Below are 21,083 nucleotides of genomic sequence, written 5' to 3'. Positions count from 1 at the left end.
CCGGTCAAATTGAATGTCTATATCGATGTAGTTAAAATTGATCAATTTTGATTTGTTTCAAGTTTTAAATCAAATTTAAATCATAATATTTAAATTCATATTAGATCTAAAATCAATTAAATTAATTTAAATAATTAAATTCGGATCAAATTTATCAGGTCTAAATGATAATGTCTTATTAAGACCGAAAGATTCAATGGGTGTATGTCCCAAAGTATCCAAGATTGGATCACCATGAATTTATCTAACCCGTAATACTTCGTTGAGGATTTGGATGGAGCTTCGGTTACTTGTCTGTGCATTTGGGTTAACTGTGCGTGATAAATGGTAAATCTAAAAACACCTTTTAGGGTGAACTGTAGATATATTTATATTAATAATAGAAATTTTTATATATAATGAATATATATAAAATTTAATACTATTAATAAAATAAACAGTCAACATAATAAAATTTAAATTTATAATAAACTCGTACACACCTTGAATACACATTTCTGTATCTTGATATGATGGTATGGGTGATGCAGGGGATTCTTGAGTGCTATAAATGTTATGAGCGACAATGCTTTGGTTGTGGTAAAATGAAAGATCATTTCTTTCTCTTGAATCCTTTGATTTGAAAGCATAAATTGTGAAATTTCCGGTGATTCTCAAAAGCTTTGTTCGTCGATTTTGTTTGCAGATATTCTACTTCGTTGGGTTCGGGTTATTCTGTGTGGAAACAATGTGAACCTTTAAGCCAATTTATCATTACATATTTATTTTTCCCGCTGTTCCTCTTGCTCTATATTTTACCGTCAACCGAAAAGTCCAACTTCTCTTTCCCTCTCTATCTTCTCAACAGCGAAACCAAGTTTTCTCTCTCTAGAGAATTTCGCTATTCTATCTGTATGAACACACAATTTATTCAAAAGAATAAAATTCTTAAATTTGAGTTTTCAACTACCTTCTTATGAAAGCTTCTTCCTTTTTCTTCTCTCTAGTTTAGTTCCTCGTCATTTATATTTGTCCCATTTTCAGCTTCTTTTTTTAAGGTTTTGCAGAAAACGATTCTAAACAGATGGCTGGTCGTTTGGATGAAAACCCATTCGCTGAAGAAGAAGACGAAGCTAACCCTTTCTCAGTTAGTTTCTCTTTCTCTCTTTCTGTTGTTTGATGATGTTTTTTAGTTGTTTGATGAAAGGTTTATTAACAGATTATACGTTGACTTGATTTTACTCACTGATCACTTTCTGGGATTTCTGTTTGATCTGAAATCTTGGTTGAATTATGGTTATTGGAAGTGTTTTACTTGGTTGTTGTAGTTGATGTGGTCATTTCAACGACTTTATGTTTTTTTTTTGTTACTGAAAATGCATTAAATAAAGTAGAAAATCCATATCAAGCTTATTCAATTATTAAAATATAATCAAATTAATAAACTTCCCAGAGCTAAAAAAAACTTGTTCTTTGCACTTTGATGAAGCTTAATCCTTGAAAAGAAGACTATGATGCATTTTCTGGGTTTTATGACTTGATTCATATGTATAACTTAGTATACAGATGGTAGCCAAATTCACTTTTAATATGATTCTTTCGTTTAAATGATTTCTACCTGCAGGATCCAGCCGTGAGAGGGAAGGCATCTGGTCAGTCTAAATTTGTAGGTCTATTTTCGAAGGTAAACGAAACCCATGCTAATATAGTTTCTAGGGAATATGTCAAGGTTTAGCAGTTCTATGTTGTTGAAGGTAAATTCTATTGTAAGATTGTGGTGATCAACCTAAAAACTTAGTTATTTTTCTAATGCTGATAGGTTTAGCAGTTAACTTGGATATGTCAAGGTTTAGGATGGTTGAGTTCAGAAAAAATAGGTTGCTTAGCATTGCTTCAACGTTGGGAAAACTGGAAAGTTTTCATATAATAATATTTGCTTCTTGAATATGTATCATGAATACATTTTCAGAATGTTCCAAGCGCTCCACCCACATCAAACTCAAGACTTTCATCACTACCACCAGAACGTGCTGGTTTCAATTAGGTCGTGAGGCAACAATTGGCATTCCTCTGGATACAGCTTCAAGAGGATCATACCAGGTTATTGAAGAGTGAAAAGCTGTCCCTAAATGCTATTTCCATTGCTTGGTTAGGCGTTTGATCTCACTGTTATGGATTTACGGCATAAATCTAGGATTTGAAGAAGAAAGAGAAGGAACTCCAAGCAAAGGAGGCTGAACTGAATAGGCGGGAGCAGGTATATTGTGGAAAGAAAATTTTGAACTTTGAATTCATTCTTATTTTACAGATCATAGATTTTATTTCTGTTCATGCAAGTTTTTTTTTCATAAATAAATAGCAAGAACTTAATTTGTTTTCTGCCCTTTGGCACCCTATGAATTATTGGATCCATACAATTTTCGCTGATCGGCTTATTCCCTGCAGGAAGTGAGACGGAAAGAAGAGGCAGCAGCAAGAGGTACCTTTCATTATAATTTGACTATTCACATTGAAAACATTTTGTTTTGCTCATTGTTTCAAAATTTGTTGAAGACAACATTTTTTGCAAAATTTTCTTCTGACTTGATTCTTTTTTTCTACCGTGAGCAAGATTTTGACTTCTCTATATTGCAGCTGGAATTGTTTTGGAAGAGAAAAATTGGCCACCATTTTTTCCTATCATTCATCATGATATTGCAAATGACATACCGGTTCATCTACAAAGATTGCAGTATGTCGCATTTTCAACATTTTTAGGTATGCAAGTCTTTTTGAAGGCTTATTTACCTTCTGTTCTACGCCTGGTCTATCTATGTATCACTCAGTGTTCAATCTTGTTGACCAAAATGAAAATTTGTGCTCTGTTCATATGAGTTTGTAATCTCTGAATGATTGCATTGTGTGATTGTTTCTACCATGCTTTTCTTTTGTTTAACTCTTTAGCTGGAAAGGTTTTTTGAGCAAGTCATTTGGTTACGTACAGTTGGGTGATGTATGGCGATTCTATGCAGGATTGTTTTTGTGCCTTCTATGGAACATCGTAGCTGTTACTACAGCATGGATCAGAGGAGAAGGTTAGTTCAGAAATGCACTTTCTTATTGTTTTCTTCTGAATATATAATGTTAGGATTATGCCGTTTTTACTGTATTTATTATTGTTTAGGTGTGAGGATATGGTTCTTGGCTATTATCTTCTTCATAGCAGGGGTTCCAGGAGCCTATGTTTTGTGGTATCGTCCACTGTATCGTGCTTTTAGGTACTTAACATGCTCCACTCCGTTCCTTAATATTGCAGTTCATTTTTCCCTATATATTTTTTAAATGTTGGATTGCCTCTAATGCCAACTATGCAGGAAAGAAAGTGCCCTCTCATTTGGCCGGTTCTTCCTCTTTTATTTGGTAATACCTCGTGTTTCTCAGATATGTTTTGTTTGTTCGAGGAGTCGATAGGTACCGAGCTTTTTATCACATTTTCTTTCCTGTTTATAGGTTCACATCGGCTTTTGCATATTCGCTGCTGTGGCTCCCCCTATAGTTTTTAGAGGGAAGTCACTAACGTATGTTCCTAAACTATTTTTTAACTTATCTTTCACATTCTCAATTTTAACTTGGACTGATAAGTTGCATCTATCTGTCTTTATTTGCACTACATCAATGAATTTGAGTTGACATGACGCGCATTTTGTTTTTTCGGATTCTTCTATCTCAATTAAGGCGTTCTGGTTCATTTTTCTCTTCATACATCTTACCAGTGTTGTTTTGTCCGATACAGCGGGATCCTACCTGCAGTTGATCTTATTGGTAACCATCCATTGGTTGGGGTAAGAATATCCTTAAACCTCGAAAGTTTGATGATTTAACCATTAAAACAGTGAAGCATTTAACCTGAGAAATTTATGCACGTTGAGGTGTTTTGTGGGAACATAGTTAGGAGCAGAAAGAATGATGCTGACTAGTTAAGGCTTGAGCATTGTGAATGCAATTGATGTTAGCAGAAAGAATCAACAGTTTCTCTTGATTTGTCTCAACCATTCTGATGAAAATTATTTTGTTTGTATAGATCTTCTACTTCATTGGTTTTGGATTATTTTGTGTCGAATCGATCATAAGCATCTGGGTTTTCCAGGTATGTTCAGTTCCCAACCTTATTGCAGCAACCACATAAACATGCACGAACGGAGATTCTAACATCATCGGCTATTGGTTTTGCAGCAAGTATACATGTATTTCCGTGGCAGCGGTCAAGCTGCCGAGATGAAACGCGACGCTGCAAGAGGAGCTATGAGGGCTGCCATCTAATGACACTAGCTGCAGCGAGACATACGAAAAACCTCATGTGTTGATTCCCCTTATATGCGTAGAGCTTGTTATTTCTCGTTCGGGGCACTTTGTTGCACCAATCACTGTAATTTCTTGTGTATGTCATCCGATATAAAAATATATATATTGGTCTGGAGATTGATTAGCAGACACCTTATTCACAGACTCGAGTGAATTTCATTTTTCATGTATAGAGTTTCATGTGCAATTGATTCAAAGTGTAGTGTGTAACTAAGACCTTGAGTCTCAAGTGACAGAGATATGCCTGTCCTATCATATAGCCGAAGTGTTAATCTCACCGGCCGCGAATCAAATTTCGAGACTTATGTATACATAGGCGTCTGAGGAGTTCTAAGCAACAAGTCGAAACCAAAAAGGCATTCAAAATTGAATTGTTTGTACTTGCAGCCATCCAAAAAGTTCATCGGAGAGACTTAATTCATCAAGTAAATAGAAATCTAATAGGTTTAGGATTCAAAAATAAAAGATATGCATCGAATTATATCAGGACTTGCCTTGAGAATAGACTTTTTAATCCTAGCCGATGGAGGAAATGGAATAGATTCAACAATATCATAGTGACCAAAAATTACAAGATGATCTGAAACTATGCTTCAAAAGTTTGGATCAACACAAGAAAAAGTGATGCCGAGAGTCACGAGACTCACCACCATAACAGTTACATCACTGTCCCTATTGTCTTTATTGAGATCGTATAATCATATCGTATCAAATATTGTAATCGGACAATGACATTTAACCACCATTGTAATAAATTGGGTTTTCATTATATCGTACGATCATATTGTTTCAGATATCGAAGAAATTTAACTGCGATCGTCCATCACCGATTCATACGTGACATTAGTACTATCATAAATATTTGTGTAAAGTATGACTCATAAATATATCAGAGTTTTCTATTATAAATATATATGTAACCTAAACCTATGAGATATTGAATAAAATTTCTAACGCCGCTTAGACACCGGAGACGTAAGTACATTATCGAACCTCGTTAAAATTCTTGTATTCTTTCTTTTATTTTGCCCGATTCTTCAACAATTTGCAAAAATTAATGAAACTAATTTATAACTATATTATCTCATTTTTCTTATTTAAATTAAAATATGATAATTTATCCCTCCAATGAAGTAGAAAAAACTTATATAATTTTGGAGTAAATATAATATAATTTTGGAGTAAATATATGATAACATATTTTATAGATTCTTAATTATTTGTCAATAAACACTCATATTTCTAACATACATATATTAAAACTCAAGACTTCAATAAATAAAAACAAATCTCTTAACAATTAATTATATAATCAATCCTACATGCATGGTAGAAATAACTAGCTACCAATTATATATATAGTATTAGCCACTAACAATAAGCAATACATTTTTTCTTACAATCCATGGTGCAGCCGCCGCCGCCGCCACCGGCTCCGTACCCTTTTCCGGAGGTGCTAAAAGAGGAGAAGCAGTTAGCAGGACAGGCGAGCTTCTTGTTGAAACAAGGACCCTTCTCTTTGCAAACAACACTGGGCCTAATGACACCACCTTTCGAGTATCCTCCGTTGGGGCCTCCGACTCCGACACCATAACCGCCGCCTATGATCCCATTTCCCCACCCCGGAATCCCAAAACCACCCGGTCCAGGACCGAACAACCCTCCAACCCCACCATTGTTGTTGTTTTGGTCGCTTATTTTGCTGCCTTTGTTTTGCTGGGACGACGATAAAGGTTCGAAAAAATCAGGCCTGAGAGCTGCAGATAGTGAAACAGTGATGAGAATAATAGCCAAGATGAAGATGCTTTTGGTGTTTATCATTTTTGCAGAAGATTTCATTTTAGTTTTCAAGGGGAATAAATGATATTTAAAGCGTGTAAATGAGAGAGAGAGAGAGAGAGAGAGGGAGAGCTGGTAACAGTTGGGGTTGAGGATCCACCATGGATGGGTAGGTTGGGCACCATTATGACGCTATCTTAATTCTTGATGTTAAATGACTCAATCTTAGCTTAATTACTATTAATTATCAAGGCATACTCTTTTGCTTTCGATTTCCCGAATTTAATAGGGGTAAAATTGTTAAAATATTATTTTTTTTAAATATTCAATGTGTACTTGAAAATTTATTTTTTCATATAGTGTGAATGTTTTGAAAAATGCTCAAATGACACAAACTTCCTTCAAACTGCATGCATGCTCGCAAGTTAATAACACTATAATTTTATCAAAATTCCAACATGCATTATAATAATATGAGTAAATATGAAAATAGTATCTTTTTATAAATTTTTTTTGTTGCTCCCCAGGTTCCAAGGCTTTGCCTTTTGGTGGATGAGCCTCCTAATGAAAATTTTCTACATACACAAAGAATCAAACTCGAAACATGCTTAAGTGATATCAAATTGCTTACCACTTGAACTATTTCTGCTAATATCTTTTTATAATTTTTTAATCATCGATAATACACATATCTACAAATTCAACTTCTCAAACTCGGGTACTTAAAAAAAATAACAATCAAATTTTCGCAACTCTTTCTGCCTTTACAAGCTGTTAAGTCCACATATAACCCATCAAAATTAGGTGGGGAGATGCATGCCAAACTGCAACCCTACACAAGCTCTTCATAAAATTTTGAATTACAAATAAATTGTCTTTTTCACACCGTTCGGTCCTTTGAAAACTAAACTTACTAAACTCGAATCAAACTTCAAATTTGAAAATTTTATATTTTGAATTCTATCCTACTCGATGTAGTTATATTATCTTTTCGACATGCCGTCTCATAAATGTAGTGGTTATTTTAGGCATGGTATCACAAGGAGCACATGACACATGGAAAGTATTTGGGTATTAACCATTCGTGTTGATCGGTCAAAAAACACATAAAAGAAGCAATTGCAGCCATTAATGTTGGACATTTCATGTTACACATGGGAATACATCGTTGCAAGTCTTTAATTTGTGGCTGGTATGGTTTTGCATGATTTAATTACATAAAAACCTCCAGCCATTTTATATTTGGGTCTTCCAATGTAGCACCATACAATGAATTGAGGTGGCACATGATAACCCGATTTAACTCAACACCTTCCTTGTTTATCAAAATATCATATCTTTCAACTAACAATCATTTGATTTAGTAGGATGATATAACAAATCTTTTAAATAAGATTATAGGTATGAATTTCTACATTATAAATGAAAAAAAATCTAAGATTATGAGATCCATTCTGACATCGTCTTTAGGCATACACACCTTATTTATCCCACGTAAGCCATTGAATCTTTTTGCTCCTATCTTCCCTCGTACCCCACCAAAATGAATTTATGAAAAAATAACCAAACTTATTATCTGATGCTAAATCAACCCAATAACTCGAGCTTTATAAACAGATGTGCAATGTAATCAATATGCAATGTAATATTGATCAAATATCGGAGTTCCAGCTAGCATCAATGGCATTGATGAATTCTTCATGCAGTTTAGCTCCGGCACAAACGATTATACCCTAATCGAGACCTGCTATGAACATGCCTGTTGACGAAAACGGGTAAAGAAAACAAAAGAACACGAGAATTTTACGAGGTTCGGCAATGTGCTTACGTCCTCGGTGCCTAGGCGGCGCTAGAAGTTTTTATTCAATGATATTTTAGGTCTAGGTTACATCTCTATTTATAATAGAAAACCCTGGTACATAATTACAACGAGACTTTCTTTGTAAGGACAGTTGATGTTCGCTGCGTTCGCTTCGCTCACTCCGCTCCATCTCCTGTCCTCTTTACTGGTATATTTATGAGCCATACCTAACAATGCCTTTCGAAAATCCAGTGGAGATCCCCCTGCATCTGTCACAACACCACCAGCTTCCTGTATGATAAGAACACTAGCTGCATGATCCCATTTCTTTTCTTTGTTCCCAATCCTCGTTAACTTCATAACTATTTCGGCATCCCATCGGGCTATATATGGCCGCAAATTTCGTGATGCTGTACACACACAGAGGTTGTTTCCTGCAAAGAAAAACAGATTATCGGAGTTTTTGTTTATACATATGAAGTTTGTATATTGAAATGAGATCAAACATGAAAAACACATATATATGCACCTAAAGCCATGACTGAGCTAATCCTTCTGTGAAGAAACGCGTTGAATTCGAATTCTCAACTGGATCACAGAAAGTAGCCAATGCTGGATTATCGATTAAGGATACTAGAACCGGTATTGCAGAGTTTGGCCATGTTAGAAGCTTATTCTTCTGGTGTAAAGGTTGTATCCAAGACTCACCGCTACCTTTCCTAGCATAAATCATACACTCTTTATCCCACGATTCGGCCGTTGCAGCGGCAAGTTTAGATAGGATCCGGTGATAGTGATGTTGATAAGTTGGCCATTCTTTCTTCATTAGATAATTCGGGCAACCGGGAACACCGAGCACAACTTCTCCATCCTCTATTAATGCTAACGAAACGGCATATTGATCATCTCGTACATACTCGAACATACTATCAACAGGAACAAGTGCCCAAAATCTTCCAGTCGGGACTCTTGTTGCAGCGACTAATGGCTTCAAGAACATCCGAACTCCCAAGTGGCCTTCCGGACCCTCCAGCCCGAAATAAGGTGCCTCAGCTAGAAAGTCGTTGATTATTTTCACCACAGCATCTAACAGATCAGTTGCATCAGCTTTAGAGAGGCTTGTTGGAAATAAAACGCTCACACAAACAACTTTTATTGAAACTCAAACAAATATTACAAGAGTACTCTCACTCAAAAACAAGAACTACAACTCACTCTTATAAGACTTTGCTTCTTCACTCACTTAGAAGCTCTTAATTTTTCTTTATGCTTAAAACTAAAATGGGAAGGGGTATTTATACTACTCAAGAACAATCCTACACCACACAAATAAACTAATTTAAACCATTACAAATTCAACAAATATCTAACTCTCACCTAACTAAATTGATGTAAGCAATGACATCATTAATTAAATGATGTAAGCAATGACATCTTTAATTAAATGATGTAAGTAATGACATCAATTTAGTTTGGGTTTGGGTTTAGGCTCCCATAATGGATCAAGTTTATGATCCAACACCCTCCCTTAAACTTGATCTCGTGACCCCTAGTAGGTTCCTTAATCTTAAGAAGTCTTCGCTGGTCAGTGGCTTGGTAAAAATATCAGCAACTTGATCTTGTGACTTCACATATTCAACTTCCACATCTTTTCTTGCAACACACTCCCTTATATAGTGGTAGCGAATATCAATGTGCTTGCTTCGATCATGGAATACTGGATTCTTCGCTAAGGCAATGGCTGACTTGTTGTCGACACAAACCTTGGTAGGCTCTTCTTGTATCAAACCAATCTCCTTCAATAGATTTCTAAGCCAAATTGCATGACAAACACATGAAGTAGCAGCAACATATTCCGCTTCACAAGTGGATAATGTGACAATCGGTTGTTTCTTTGACATCCATGTGAATGCAATATCTCCCATGAAAAATACGAATCCAGTAGTGCTCCTTCGATTATCTATGTCTCCACCCCAATCACTGTCGCTATATCCAACAAGCTTGTAATCATTAGAAACTGAATAGAACAAGCCAAAGTCAATTGTACCTTTCAGATAGCGAAGAATTCTCTTTGCGGCTTTAAAATGGGTGGTTGTTGGGGATTCCATGTAGCGACTAACCAATCCAACTGCGTGAAGAATATCGGGTCTCGTGCAAGTTAGATAGCGTAGACTTCCTACCAAACTTTTAAAGAATGTTGGATCTACACTTTCGCCTTCTTCATGTTTGGTCATCTTGATCCCGTATTCTGCCGGTGTGCTTATTGGCTTACAGTTCTCCATCTTGAACTTCTTCAGTATCTCCTTTGCATAGCTTTCCTGTGAAATGAAAATTCCATCATTTTGTTGCTTAACTTCAATGCCAAGGTAGTACGCCATGAGCCCCATGTCTGTCATCTCGAATTCTTTCATCATCACATCCTTGAATTCATTAAACATGCTTGGGTTGCTTCCAGTGAAGATCAAATCATCCACGTAGAGGCACACGATCAAAATATCTTCATCTTTGATCTTGATATATAGAGCATGCTCGTAGGGACATTTGTTGAAGCCATTCTCTTGGAAGTACTTGTCGATTCGGCTATTCCATGCCCTTGGTGCTTGTTTTAGCCCGTAAAGAGCCTTCTTCAACTTCAACACCTTGTCTTCATGCCCTTTGACTTCATAGCATGATGGTTGCTGAATGTAAAGTTCCTCTTCAAGAACTCCATTTAGGAAGGCGGACTTTACATCCATCTGTTGTATCTTCCACTTGTTTTGAGCTGCCAAAGAAATGATTAGTCTGATAGTCTCCAATCGAGCAACAGGAGCAAATACCTCATCATAGTCAATTCCAGCCTTTTGACTATAGCCTTTAGCAACTAGCCTCGCCTTGTGCCTTTCAATCTCTCCTTTGGCGTTTTGCTTTGTTTTGTACACCCATTTGACACCTATCGCCTTATGTCCCTTGGGAAGTGAGGTAAGTTCCCATGTGTCATTCTTCTCGATGGCCTTGATTTCTTCGTCCATCGCATCTCTCCATTTCTTTTCTTGTACCGCTTCTTGAAAGCTCACTGGTTCACAATCGGCAAACAGACAAAATAATGTAAGATTATCTTGTCGTTCAGTTACCTCATAGAGATCTCTAAGGCTTCTTGTGCGTTGCACAACTCTTTCACTCCCACTTGACGATGATAAAGGTGATGAGTCTCCTTGAGTGGTTGATGTTGGTGAAGTGGGTGGAGTTGCAAGCTCTTGTTGAGATTCATCTAGTTGCTCCCTCATTGTCTGCTCATCTTCTTCAAACTGAGGAAAGAAATTGAAGTCATCTGTATGGGAGTTAAAATCCCATTCTCCTTCTTCGTTGAAGACCACATCTCGACTAATCACAAACTTCTTATTGTCTGGATTGTACAACTTGTAGCCCTTCGAATTAGCATCATAGCCGATGAAGATAAAACTCTCGCTTTTATCATCAAGCTTCGTTCTTCTCTCGTCTGGTACGTGAACATGGGCTATACTTCCAAAGGTTCTCAAGTGGGAAATGCCAGGCTTTCTTCCACTCCATGCCTCTTGCGGTGTCTTTCCCCATACACTTCTTGTTGGAGATCGATTGACAAGTAGACTGCACACGATACTGCTTCCGCCCAAAATTCTTTGGGTAGTTTCTTGCTTTTGAGCATGCTTCGTGCCATGTCGAGGATTGTTCTATTCTTTCTTTCTGCCACACCATTTTGCTGGGGGATCTAGGAACTGTCATTGGTCGACGAATTCCATTTGCTTCACAGAACTCTTGAAACTCCCTGGAAGTAAATTCTCCACCTCGATCGGATCTCATGGCTTTGATCTTTCTACCGCTTTCTCTCTCCACTGCTGCTTTGAACTTCTTGAATACTTCAAAAACTTCTGACTTCTGTTTCAAGAAATATACCCAGGTTTTTCTTGAAAAATCATCAATGAAGAGAAGAAAATAGTTATTGTTACCGAGAGAACTTGGCTTGATCGGTCCACACACATCGGTATGGATGAGCTCAAGTGGCTTCTTAGCTCTTGTCTCTGACTCCTTTGGAAAGCTTTTCCTGAATTGTTTCCCGACTAGACACCCTTCACAGAGTTGGTCAGGATGGTTGATGTGAGGTAGTCCTTTCACCATCTCCTTCTTAGATATAGCTCTAGACCTCCAAAATTGAGATGCCCAAATCGAAGATGCCAAAGCCATGATGCATCTTTGTAGCAAGCTTTCAGGCACTTTGCAACATCATTTTGTATGTTGATCAAGAACATTCTATTCTTTGACATCGGCACTTTAGCAATGAAGTTATTCTTATCATCTTTTATAGAAAGGTTATAATTATTCATATGAATATCATAACCTTTCTCTACCAGTTGCCCTAAACTTAAAATGTTACTTTTCATATTGGGCACATAGTAGACATTTGAAATAAATTGATGTCTCCCATCTTTCAAACGGATAAGAATGTTACCTCTCCCTTTCACTGCTATTGTGGAATCATCTCCAAACGAAACATTTCCACTTACTGACTCGTCTAGCTCCACAAACATGTCTTTCCTTCCACACATGTGATTGCTTGCACCACTGTCAAGATACCAGGAATTTGCTTGGCCACCATCAGTTTCCTTTCGTGCTAGAAGAAGAGTTTCTTTGCCATCTGTCTTTTCCTCCACGTAATTGGCCTTCTCCTCAATTTTGTTGTTGGGAGCTCTACATTCTGAAGCATAATGCCCAAATTTTTGACAATTATAACATCGAATTTGAGATTTGTCATACTTTGAGTTTGGATTAATTCTTCCACGGCCTCGTGTGAGCTTTCTCCTTTCTCATAGTTGTTGTTGGAATTGTTATTGTTGTAATTCCAGCCTCGTCCACGACCTCGACTTCCACCTCGTCCATGGCCTCTACCTCTGCCTTGGCCACGTTGGTTTCTATCATTGCGTTGGCTCTCATGCATATCCTTGAGTTGCAGCTTGAGGAGTTGCTCAGTAAACTCATGCTTCTTTTTATGCTTCTCTTCGTATGCTTGCAATGATCCTTGGAGCTGTTCGATCTTCATTTCTTCCAAGTCTTTAGTTTCTTCAATCGTCACGACGATGTGCTCAAATTTGGGATCCAACGAACGGAGTATCTTCTCTATTATCCTCACATCGTCTAACTTTTCACCATTTCTTTTTAATTGATTAGAAACAGCTACTACTCTTGAGAAATAATCTGAAATAGACTCAGATGCTTTCATGTTTAAGGATTCGAATTCACCTCTTAATGTTTGGAGACGAACCTTCTTCACTTGCTCGGATCCTTTGTAAGAGGTTTGCAGCTTCTCCCACGCTTCCTTGCTAGAGCTTGCACTTGAAATCTTTTCAAAACCATCATCATCTAATGCTTGATAGATGAGGTAGAGAGCCTTCTTGTCTCTCTTTCTTGAATCCTTCAAAGTTGTCTTTTGATCTGGTGTAAGAGTAGCAAAAACATCATCATCCGCAGGCTCATTATAGCCTTTCTCTATGATATCCCACACATCTTGTGATCCAAGAAGTGCCTTCATTTTGATACTCCAATTGTCGTAGTTGTTGTTGTTGAGTGTCGGAACTTGGAATGGTGCCATACCATTTGCCATATCTCTCAATATAATGAGATTTTGTAAAATCCGATTGCACGGATGAATCCGGAACGATGAAAAAAAAACTTTGGTGGGACTTGGACACCTCGGTCAAGGGCTCCAACTCGGCTGAATCGGCTCAACTCGGTGAGTCAACTCGATTTTCTGGCAGCAGTCTTCCGGCGGTGCGTGGCGGTGCGTCAGAACTCAGATTGAGAAAATTCTGGCGGCGGCGTATTCCTCTCGTCGAGACCTTCGATCTTTCCAACTCGCTCTGATGCCACTTTGTTGGAAATAAAACGCTCACACAAACAACTTTTATTGAAACTCAAACAAATATTACAAGAGTACTCTCACTCAAAAACAAGAACTACAACTCACTCTTATAAGACTTTGCTTCTTCACTCACTTAGAAGCTCTTAATTTTTCTTTATGCTTAAAACTAAAATGGGAAGGGGTATTTATACTACTCAAGAACAATCCTACACCACACAAATAAACTAATTTAAACCATTACAAATTCAACAAATATCTAACTCTCACCTAACTAAATTGATGTAAGCAATGACATCATTAATTAAATGATGTAAGCAATGACATCTTTAATTAAATGATGTAAGTAATGACATCAATTTAGTTTGGGTTTGGGTTTAGGCTCCCATAATGGATCAAGTTTATGATCCAACAAGGCTTTGAACATCTTTTGCAGAATGGACTCATTTCAGACACCGAAAGGATTCACATGGTATCCAGCATATCGTTGCTTAAATGCTCCAATCCAGCATAATCGAATCGAACACAAAATTTAATTCGCTTTACTCGAGCTCAAAACATTGGAAATAAAAGTCAGAGTATGAATATTTTTGAATCCTTCACATTACTCCAGATTACTACCATGAAACTACGTCAAAATTAGCTGCTTTCGTCTCATTTCAGTTAGCCTATTTTTTTATCATTACTGATAGACAGGTAACGGATTGAACAATTGCCCATCAGCTCGGTTTTCCTCCTGAGCTTAACCACATTCATGGCATCTTCTATGTGTTTATGATGAGACGTTAACAATAAGATCCGAATCATATTATTTCAGTTGAGGAGATTTAGGTGAGACCCTACTTTTCGTTCGAGGAACTAGTCCAAATTTTATCTCGTGATGAGAAGGTCTTGAGAAAGAAGTGCATCCTTGTTATGAAGGTTCTATGGCGTAATCATGGTATCGAGGAGGTCACTTGGGAACCTGAGGAGACAATCCAACTTCTATATCCTCATCTATTCAGACCATATATACTTCGAACTCCACACTACCATTTTCACTCGACGCACCACGTAGGTTCTCACGCTTCAAGATCTAGTACAACAACTAATTACAGAAGCATATCAATCGTGGATAAAGTTATTAGCTTTCTAGACGTGTATTACTCATCTAATATTACATTTTCTTTTTCCTATTGATTATGTATGAAATGATTAATTTATTATTATTATTATTATAGATAATTTGAGTATGAGATTGCAATTTGTGTTCAATGTTTGAGTACGTATGTTATGTGAATGCACGTTGTATGTGTGTCTTAAGTTCTGATATATGGTAATTGAGATTAAATTATGTATTTAAGTAAGAGTATTAAGAAAATTACATTGTCGAGATCTTAAGTGACGTGATCTTCGAGATTTTACCATAATTTTAGGTTGAGCTAGGAGGAGTTACAATTGGGTAGTGATAATATGTATGTACAAATTTTGTGTACAATACTCAATAGATTATATATTTAAAAGATTATATTTAAACATTTAAAAATTTAAAATCTAACTAATATAAGATTTTGTATAAATCTGATATTGATTAGATATTTAATTTTTTAAATGTTTAAATATAACTTTTCAAACATATAAGTAATTGAATACAATATTCATACACATATGCCGCTACAGTTCGAATTGATTCGTATTTGTGCTAATAAATGTTTTTGATATGTATAAAGTGTGTTTCTATTTTTTTAAATAAAATTTATTTTGTTTTTGGAGAGATAAATAAAATATACCTAATTTTTCTCTTAGATATATTATTTTTTTAATTTAATCCTTAAAATATATATATTTGAACTGGTTAAATATATTTTTTAATATCACGTAAATAAAAACATGTCATGCCAAACTACTTTTATAAGTACGATTAATATTATATACTTTTGTCTATTAGATACCGAAGAGAGGAATCATTTTATTAAATAATCAACAATAAATGTGCTTTTCTTTTTCTAAAAGTTAGTGTGAACGCAATGGAGAACGTGATTTAAGTGCAGACATGACATCAATAATTTAAACTTTAAAAACTCGAATCTTACTTTAAGCATTATTTTATTACAAGACAGAATATTTTCTTGTCGCTGCCTCTAAATGGACCAACTCAGCCTCTGCAATATATAATTATAAATTCTGTATTAAACAAATGTCATGTCCTTACACTAGAAGAGTCCATGACGTGCAACACTTCGCAAAGACCAAAAATGACAATATAGTCAACTTATAGTCTAAGTGCACAACTCCTCCTATGAATCCATGACGAAATTAAGATTAAATATTAATAAAAATAAAATATTTAAATTTAAAATAATAAAGATTTTGTATTTAATCTAAAAATTAAACAAAGTAAAATTCTAATTTTAGATAAATTTAAATTGATAAAAACCTGAAATATTAGAACAAAAATTATTAGAGAGGTAAGAGTTCCTCTCATTTACATACATTCGTCCTGTACGGGGTATGACCGTAATATTTGTAACAAATGAAGGGCAAGTATTTGTTAATCCCTTTATATAAGCAATGGACAAGCATACCATCACACAAGACACATTTCTCATCTCCTAATATCTTAAGCGACAATTGTAAAACTGTAAGAAGAAATGGCCGGAGCAAGGAGAGAAAGGATCGACGGCGGCAGCTTTTCACCGAGGACTGCCGGACGTCAGCTCCCGAAGAGGGGTAAAGTAAAAGTGGCTATCTTGGTCGGAATTGCCAATTCTTTTGCTTCTATTTTTTCTCGCAGAACAGCCGGTGGTCAGCTGTCTTAGGCTCATTGTCCTAAAGAGAATCCAAGTTTTGGTTGATGATTTTGTTCAAATGAGAAGAGGGAAAGATGTGAGCTTTATGTTTTTGTTGTTGATGTTCATGTCTGTTTTGTACAGCTTCTACATAAATGAATCTAAACCCTTTTTCTGCTATTCATTATCTGTATTGGTTTCATAAGATTAATCTCATTTTAACCTTAAAAGTTTATAATTAAATACATCTAAATGCAATTTAAATTTATAATTAAGAGTTATGATCCACTTACATAATGTTAAACTTTTTTAATTTTATACAGATTTGGATAGTTGAATGAATGAAAATAGATGATTGAGATTAATTTTTATTTTTTTTAATAAATATATTCTCATTTCTTATTGTTAATATTAGTTATCTATTTTCGTTCATCTAACGATTTTAAATTTATATAAAACTAAAAAAGTTTTATATTATGTAATAGGAACATATTTCTATACTTATTTATATGAATGAGTAAATAAATAATTATTTAATTTATGAAAACATGTTTAAATATTATAAAAAATAATCGTAGTCATCAATTTCATTGGTGTCCAAGTCCAAAACTAAACCCAAACTAGAAGTGTAATAACATTAGTTAATAATCTTGGCCTTAGACCCTTAATTCCATTCACTTTAATCCTAATTTTTTAGTGTAATAAGATTTTGGCTTTAGAATCCTAATGGCTTTTAATTTGGTAATAACTTAGTTATTTAATAAGATTTTAAATCATAATCTTTTGATTATTTTCAATACAAACCATGAACATGTTTAGTGCAAGTTAAGTTATTTGTGTTTATTTATTATTTTTAGTATTTATTTATTTCTATTGTTATTATGATTATTATTGACCCATTTCTTTTGTGTGACATATTTTTCTAAAATTTATTATTATGTGACTAATTTTTGCACTTCAATAGTTTTAAGAGACGTCTTATTTATGTAATTAGTTTAGGGTCAGTTTGTTTAACTGAAAATATTTTTCTGAAAATGTTTTCCGTAAAATGAATTACATTTTCTGAAAAATATTTTTTGGAAAAAGTTTTACGATGTTTGGAAGATGTTGTTTAAACCATTTTCCACTAGTTGATGAATTTTTAAAAAAAATATTTATTATAAATATTAAATACAATAAACAATATTATTTATCATAAAACCTAATATTATTATTTTTAAAATATTAAAATAATTTATTTATTATTAAAATATTATTTCTATAATTTTATTAATAAAAATATTAATATTGGTATATTTTATGGAAATAAAAATATTATAAATTATATTAATTATTTATTAAAGTAATGATATTATATTATATTTTAAAAATCTTAATTAGTATATTTTAAATATCTTTATTAAAATATTATTAGATTATTATATTAATATTAAATATATAAATAATATTATTCATTATTAATAATTTAAATAATATTATTTCTATGAAATTAATAAATAATATAAATTTTACTAATAATTTATTATATATTATTAAAATAAAAATATAATATCTTATATTATTATAATATAATTGATTATTTATTATAATATTAAAAATATAATATTATATTATTAGAAATATTAATAAATATATTTTAAATATTTTAATAATTAATATTTTGATTAAAATGATATTAAAATATTTTATTAATATTAAATTCATAAAATAAAATTATTTTGAGTATTTATTCTTTGAAGTGAAAAGTTCGGAAAATGACTTACGGAAAATCATATCGTAAGTCATTTTTTCAGAAAAAACAAAAAAATTATGTTGACCAGAAAAATATTTTACGTTAACCAACCATATTTCCTCTAACCAAACACTGAAAAATAAAAAAAATATTTTTCGAAAAACGTTTTACGTAAAACAAATGAACCTTACTCTTACGTAGAAAAGCCAGCTTTGTGTTTTTTTCCCTTCAAAACTATAGGACATGATTTTAAAGGTATCAATTTTTTAGTACTATGATGTTGTTCTAACTTTATTCGTTTGTAGTAAACTTCTAAATTCATTTTTTTTAATTTACACTAATTTTAGATGCAGACATTTCAAATTATTTAAAAAAAACTTTCGAAATTCTTTTTAAGAGGGTGATTTTATATGTGTTCGGTTATGCATAGTTCAAAACGATCGATGTCGACTCTATTTTATAATTTGTTCGAATTATTTGGTTGAACTTTTAAACAATTTTCTTGTATGATCTTTAAAATTCTTATGTGGCTAGTTTGTGCGCTCCGATGGTTTTATGAGACCTCTGATTTATGTAATTAATTTATTCATGTAGACGCTTTTTATAATTTTAGGTATTTTTTAACTTCATTACATATTAGGGTAAAGTATACAAACGGTCCCCGCTATAGGCGTTGTTTTGTTAATTACCTCGACTATTAAAAGTTACAAAATATTCCTTAATTATAGGACGTTATTTTGTTGAGTCATCCAACTATTAATCATTATAAAATAGTCACCCGACTATTCAAATATTTCAAATCATTTTTGTCATTAAAAAAAATTGACGGTCATTTAAGTTGGATGTTAATCCTCTAACTAAAATATGATAAATTTATATTTTAATGATGTCTACTGGCACCATCATTGTTTTTAAGCATTTGCTCGATGGCATAATGTAAATGAATAGTCGATCTACAAAATAAAGCTCAAACAATTCTAAGATCAAATTTCATCATATCTTACATGTTAATGTTCAACTCAAACAACCACCAAATTTTTAACAAAAAATAACAAATTTAAAACGTATGAATAGTCATGTGACCATTTTGTAACTTCTAATAACCATAGAACTTAATAAAGCAACACCCAATAATCGAGTGGTGTTTTATAACTTTTAATAATCATGAAATTTAATAAAACAACGTCTCATAGTCGGAGACTATTTTAATACTTAAATTTTTAATTTGAACCAATGCTATTGCAATAAATCGTACTTATAAAGTGCGCCCCATGTGGGAATACCTTGAGTAGAAGGTACTTTGGGTGGTACATTATTAAATTAATAAAGTTGATATGGCGTATCTAATTATTGCAGACTCGAATCTATTCCCTCCTTCAGAGTTAAGACACAAATCCAACATTAATATTATTATGCAACGATTTCTGGAAGTTCAACGAATCAACCCAACAGTGCATATCCTCTTTTCGTTATTATATAAAGATTAAGTGAAGGATTAGCTTAATAATTAGTTGAGCAAGAATAGTTAATATTTTAGGTCACCGTTGGTACTTTCGGGTGCAATGCAAATGAGGATAGTTTTGTCGAACAACTGTCTAATTTAAGGTTAATCTAAAACAATTTTCAACTTAAAATATAATCTTATTCAAGCTGAAAATTTACACAAATTTACAACATTTTTTGTTGTAATTGTAAAGTTACATTGCAGAGTTTAGGACTTATAACCAAAAATATTATAAAATAAATATAACATTTTCATTTATAATCGAAAATATTATTATCTCTAACCTACAAAATTACATTCTTAAAATTGTAATCGATTTCTGTCAATTTTTAACTTTATATTAGTAAGTTTATTTTAAATCTTCCTAAGAACAACGGGTGCTGCCTTTTAGTTAATGGGACCGCAATGGAACATGTGATCTAAATGCAGACATGACATCAATAATTATTAAACTTTACATCAAAAAAAACTTTTTAGCATTACTTTATATTATTATAAGACACGAATCTTTGTTGTCTGCTGTCTCTAAATGGACCAACTCAGCCTTTGCAATATAGAACTATGAATTTTGTATTAACATTGCCATGTTCGAATCAATCCTAAAACAATAAGTGCACTTCGTTTTTCAATAATGTTAGTACCGTTTCCGTTAAACAAAACAAAACATCATCGTTTGACTTGGACGGTGCGAGTGTTTATTTATCGTACATGAAACAAGTTCATTAACTAATAAACACTGGCACCGTCCAATGTGCATATGAGGTTTATGTTTTTGTTATCGACGTTCATGTCTGTGTTGTACAGATCTCAAATGAATGGATTTTTACCTCTTCTTTTTCCTATTAGATTCAGTTAATTTGGATTGATTTCATAAAATAAATAATAGGATACTGTTGGTACATGTTCCATAGGAAACCCTGTACTGGATGTATATGTTTCGTAATTTGATCTTTGATATCTTAAAAAAAAAAACGTTCATTTCCTTCGGATAAGTCTAGTATTAACCTTGGGAGACCTCCTCCCCCATTTTAATTGAGTCACCATTGGATTCAATTTGGCATAATGATAAAATTATTTTCAATATTTGCACAAATAATGATTTTATCTCATTATTTTTAACATCTTAATCCTTAAAGTTTTATTTTTTTGGTCAAAATAGATCATGTTAAATGGAAACCGTTAGTTGACTAACAATCAACTCATGTTACTAAAGTGACATTTTCATATGTGTCTAATTACTGACATGCCACATGCCACGTCATCAATTGGACACATGTAAAAATACCACGTCTGTAACATAGATTGATGGTTAG

At 33.6% G+C, this 21,083-nt stretch overlaps 1 protein-coding gene and 2 pseudogenes across 1 annotated transcript; 1 reads left to right on the top strand and 2 right to left on the bottom strand.

Moving 5' to 3' along the window:
* The first annotated feature begins 916 nt into the window (after window positions 1-916).
* On the top strand, window positions 917-4,519 carry LOC120147268 (annotated as a pseudogene).
* A 1,156-nt stretch (window positions 4,520-5,675) lies between these two features.
* LOC120147269 (glycine-rich cell wall structural protein 2-like) lies at window positions 5,676-6,193 on the bottom strand. The gene has a single exon (XM_039160687.1). It carries the CDS (start codon window positions 6,157-6,159, stop codon window positions 5,692-5,694), a length of 468 nt encoding a protein of 155 aa, XP_039016618.1. The 5' UTR covers window positions 6,160-6,193; the 3' UTR covers window positions 5,676-5,691.
* A 1,558-nt stretch (window positions 6,194-7,751) lies between these two features.
* On the bottom strand, window positions 7,752-16,354 carry LOC120147265 (annotated as a pseudogene).
* Between the last annotated feature and the right edge of the window lie 4,729 nt (window positions 16,355-21,083).

This window comes from Hibiscus syriacus, unplaced genomic scaffold (assembly GCF_006381635.1).
Source record: "Hibiscus syriacus cultivar Baekdansim isolate YM2019G1 unplaced genomic scaffold, ASM638163v2 tig00110934_pilon, whole genome shotgun sequence".
NCBI classification, from domain to species: Eukaryota; Viridiplantae; Streptophyta; class Magnoliopsida; order Malvales; family Malvaceae; genus Hibiscus; species Hibiscus syriacus.
This window is presented reverse-complemented; position numbering and strand designations above follow the sequence as displayed.